General features: G+C 34.7%; 1 protein-coding gene across 1 annotated transcript; it reads left to right on the plus strand.

Moving 5' to 3' along the window:
• The first annotated feature begins 1,918 nt into the window (after positions 1-1,918).
• On the plus strand, positions 1,919-3,079 carry LOC140433894 (uncharacterized). Its single transcript, XM_072521868.1, has one exon. It carries the CDS (start codon positions 1,919-1,921, stop codon positions 3,077-3,079), a length of 1,161 nt encoding a protein of 386 aa, XP_072377969.1.
• The last annotated feature ends 633 nt before the right edge of the window (positions 3,080-3,712 follow it).

Consider the following 3,712-nt stretch of genomic DNA (forward strand, 5'->3'; position numbering starts at 1 on the left):
AAAAGAAGAATGTCCCATTTTAGAAGAAACATACTATTGCAAAGAAGATGCCATACTACAAGACAATTGCACCTTGCGTTTCCTCAATGGTCAAAGTTCAACCCAATGCTTTACCACAGAAGTCACTCTCCAAGAATCCATTATTGAACAAGTAACTAATAATGAAGTATTGATAATGCCATCGACATCAGAACGAGTCCAATCAAAGTGCAAGAGAGACCAAATTTTCAAAGTACACAGTCCATCTCTCATCAGTATACCAGAAGATTGTGAAGTGATAATCAATCAACTGAAATTCAATAATAATATCAAAATTCATAGAGGGAAAGCTCTAATTTTACCAAAAATAAAATATTTTTCCACAGAAAATATACAAAAATTCCAGAGCCATAATATTACCAAAATTGACTTTGAAAATCTTTACGCAATTAATAATATGGCCAAACAATTAGTACCAATTAGAGGAACAAATATTCCTTCGCATACGACTCCATTGGTGACCACCTCAGTCATAGCAGTTATTCTAATCTTGATCATTCTGTATATTATTAAACAAAGAAGATCAAAGCAACGGAACGAGCATGATATAGAATTACAAGAAGATTCCGGCATTGAAGAAGATTCCACAAACCAGCATCCCAAAAATAACTCCGATATTTTTCGGACTCAGTGAGGGAGGAGTTACGCCACTGGATTCCACAGAATCTGCACATTATAGGAGAATAGAAACGACGCAATACAATATTATAAATAGAGGGACTTTTCAATTAATATAACTTTTGCTTCATATATTTTGCTAGTAAACTTTTGCTACTTAACTTTTGCTTCATAGTTTTTGTTTCATAACTTTTGTTTGTTAATTTTTGTAAATTTGTAAATAAAATAATTTTTAAAAACTCCGTTTCAAAACACAAAGTTATAATTTGTTCTATGTTTTTGTAATGGACTTTTTTGTCTTACTAGATAAACCTATTAAATTTTCGTCAATGAATAACAATAATCTCAGAGTAATGCTATCTAAAATTGTATAGGGGAAATGGGGGGGAATAGTGGCCGCCTAAGCATTTTGTTTTATTTATACTGCTACATAGCTTTACATATTAGGGAAGAGTGTTGTACCTCGGACCGGGTTGTACCTCGGGTCAGTTGACTTTCTTTCTTACCCACTGCAGATTTCTCTTCGATTTGGTTGAATTAGTGGTTTAATAATATCAGCGGTAGATGGCATCTAAATACACTTATCAAAAAATTGCAGCGTGGTGACTTGCAGAGCGTTTTGTGTTTTTTTTGATCGTAAGTAAATTATTTACCTATTTGTTATCTGTTAAAATCCGCTTCAAATGTAAATATATATATTTTATTATTATCTGTAATGGACAATATATATTTACGCTTGATAATCATGAATGTATTTTTTGTCTAAACGCATAACCTAATATTAGAAAACAAAAAACAGCTGAAATTGTTACGTTGTGTACCTTGGGTCACCGGTAGGTCGTGTACCTTGGACCGGACCAAGGTACAATCTTATTGCGAATTAACATTATTTTGACTTTTATTTAAATTAATTGGTGTGTCTGTTACCAAAAAAACCTTTTATTATTGTTTCAGATAGTCATTTTAAAATGCCGAGAAGTAAAGTGGGTATCAAAAGACCACATTTAAATGCCCAGGATTTAACTGCAGCCGGAAATAAATGCATAAGTGGTGAATTATCAATTAGGGAAGCAGCAAAGTGCTATAACATATCAAAAACCACGCTGATCAGGCACGTAAAATCCTTCAGGCAGTCGGGGGCTTCAGAATTTTCTTATGTTGCTGCCAATAATGTAAAACAAGTTTTTAATAAAGAAGAGGAAGCTGAGTTAAAAATATATCTTCTCACTGCTGCACGCCTCCACTGCATGGTTTGACGAAAATGGAAGTTCGTACTTTAGCATACCAGTATACAACTGCAAATAACAAGTCTTATCCGCCTTCTTGGGACCAAAAAAAGATAGCTGGCAAGGAATGGCTGAGGCAGTTTCTTAGAAGACATGAAGATTTATCACTTCGTAAACCAGAACCTACAAGTTTGGCCAGATCAACATCCTTCAATAAAACAAATATATCTTCCTTTTTTAAGAACTACAAAGAAGCTTTGTCTCGTGGAGATTTTTCCCCAGAAAAAATTTGGAATTGTGACGAGACAGGGTTAACGACTGTCCATGTACCACCAAAAATTGTAGGACCTAAGGGAATAAAACAATTAGGTCAAATGACAAGTGGAGAGCGAGGTCAAAATGTAACCTTGATAGCCTCAATAAATGCAATCGGAAATCATATTCCGCCAATGATGATATTTCCGAGGGTTAATTTTAAGCCTCACATGCTAAAAGGTTGTCCAGTTGGAACTATAGGAGGTGCAAATTCGTCCGGCTGGTCAAACGAAATATTGTTTTTGGAATACCTACAACACTTTAAAAATCATGTGAAACCAACAGTTAAAAATCCAGTTATATTACTTTTGGATAATCACGATAGCCACGTGAATGTAAGTGTCATTAATTTCTGTAAAAAGAATGGAATTCTACCGATAACGTTTCATCCCCACACCAGCCACAAAATGCAACCGCTCGATCGAACAGTTTTTGGACCGATGAAAACTTACTATAATACCGCCTGTAGTGAGTGGATGATTATGCACCCTGGACAACCTATTACGATTTACGATATAGCCGAACTTGCAGGTAAGGCATTTCCAAAAGCATTTACTACATCTAATATACAGAAGGGATTTGAGGTGAGCGGTCTCTATCCCGTCAATGAAAACATTTTTGAAGATAATGAGTTTCTGTCTTCGTATGTAACTGATCGTCCTTTAAACCAGCTTACTGACAGTCGCGAGCAAGTCAATGTTGAACAGGACGGGGAAAAAACTAAAACTACAGTTAATGAAATGGAAGTCTCTACTCCTTCTACCTCAAATATTCGTCAAGCAGGAACTTCAGGAAGTTCTATTACACCTGAAATGTTGCGACCCTATCCAAAGGCACCTGTTCGCAAAAAGAAGTTAGGAAGAGCAAGAGGAAAGTCATGAATACTTACCGATACTCCAGAGAAAGATGAAATAGCTACGCTTAAAAAGGGAAAGACGGTATCATTTGAGAAAGTGCAGGCAGTTACAAAGCAAATAGCGACAGAAGATATACAAAATGTGCCAAAGAGAGCTGCTAAGTATGATAGTGAATCAAGTTCAAGTGATGGAGGTACATTTGAGGACTTGGTAACTAGAGAAGAAGAATTATTAAATGACCAAAAAATATATGACTTATCTGAAAATAACGAGATTAAAAAAGGAGACTTTGTTTTAGTGAAAGTGGCAGGGAAGAAATCTTTTGTTTATTATGTTGCCGAGATACTGAACAGTGGAATTAATAATGAACTTAGATATTTACGTAGAATTCTAGATTACAATAAGTTTATAAACGACTCAACCGAGACTTATGATTTTTTACGCAATGATATTGTACGTAAACTTCCACAACCGCACAAAATAAGCGGAACTGCACGTCACGATGCGCACCTGAAATTTAATGTTAAATTTAGCGGATATAATGTCAAATAAGTTTTTATTTACTAAATTAATCATTAGTTAATCATAATGTTCTGATTATTTTGAGATATTCAATAAAACATTTCAAGATTTGTTCTATTTTTTTTTATAACTGAC

This window comes from Diabrotica undecimpunctata, chromosome 2, assembly GCF_040954645.1.
Source record: "Diabrotica undecimpunctata isolate CICGRU chromosome 2, icDiaUnde3, whole genome shotgun sequence".
Classification (NCBI taxonomy): Eukaryota; Metazoa; Arthropoda; class Insecta; order Coleoptera; family Chrysomelidae; genus Diabrotica; species Diabrotica undecimpunctata.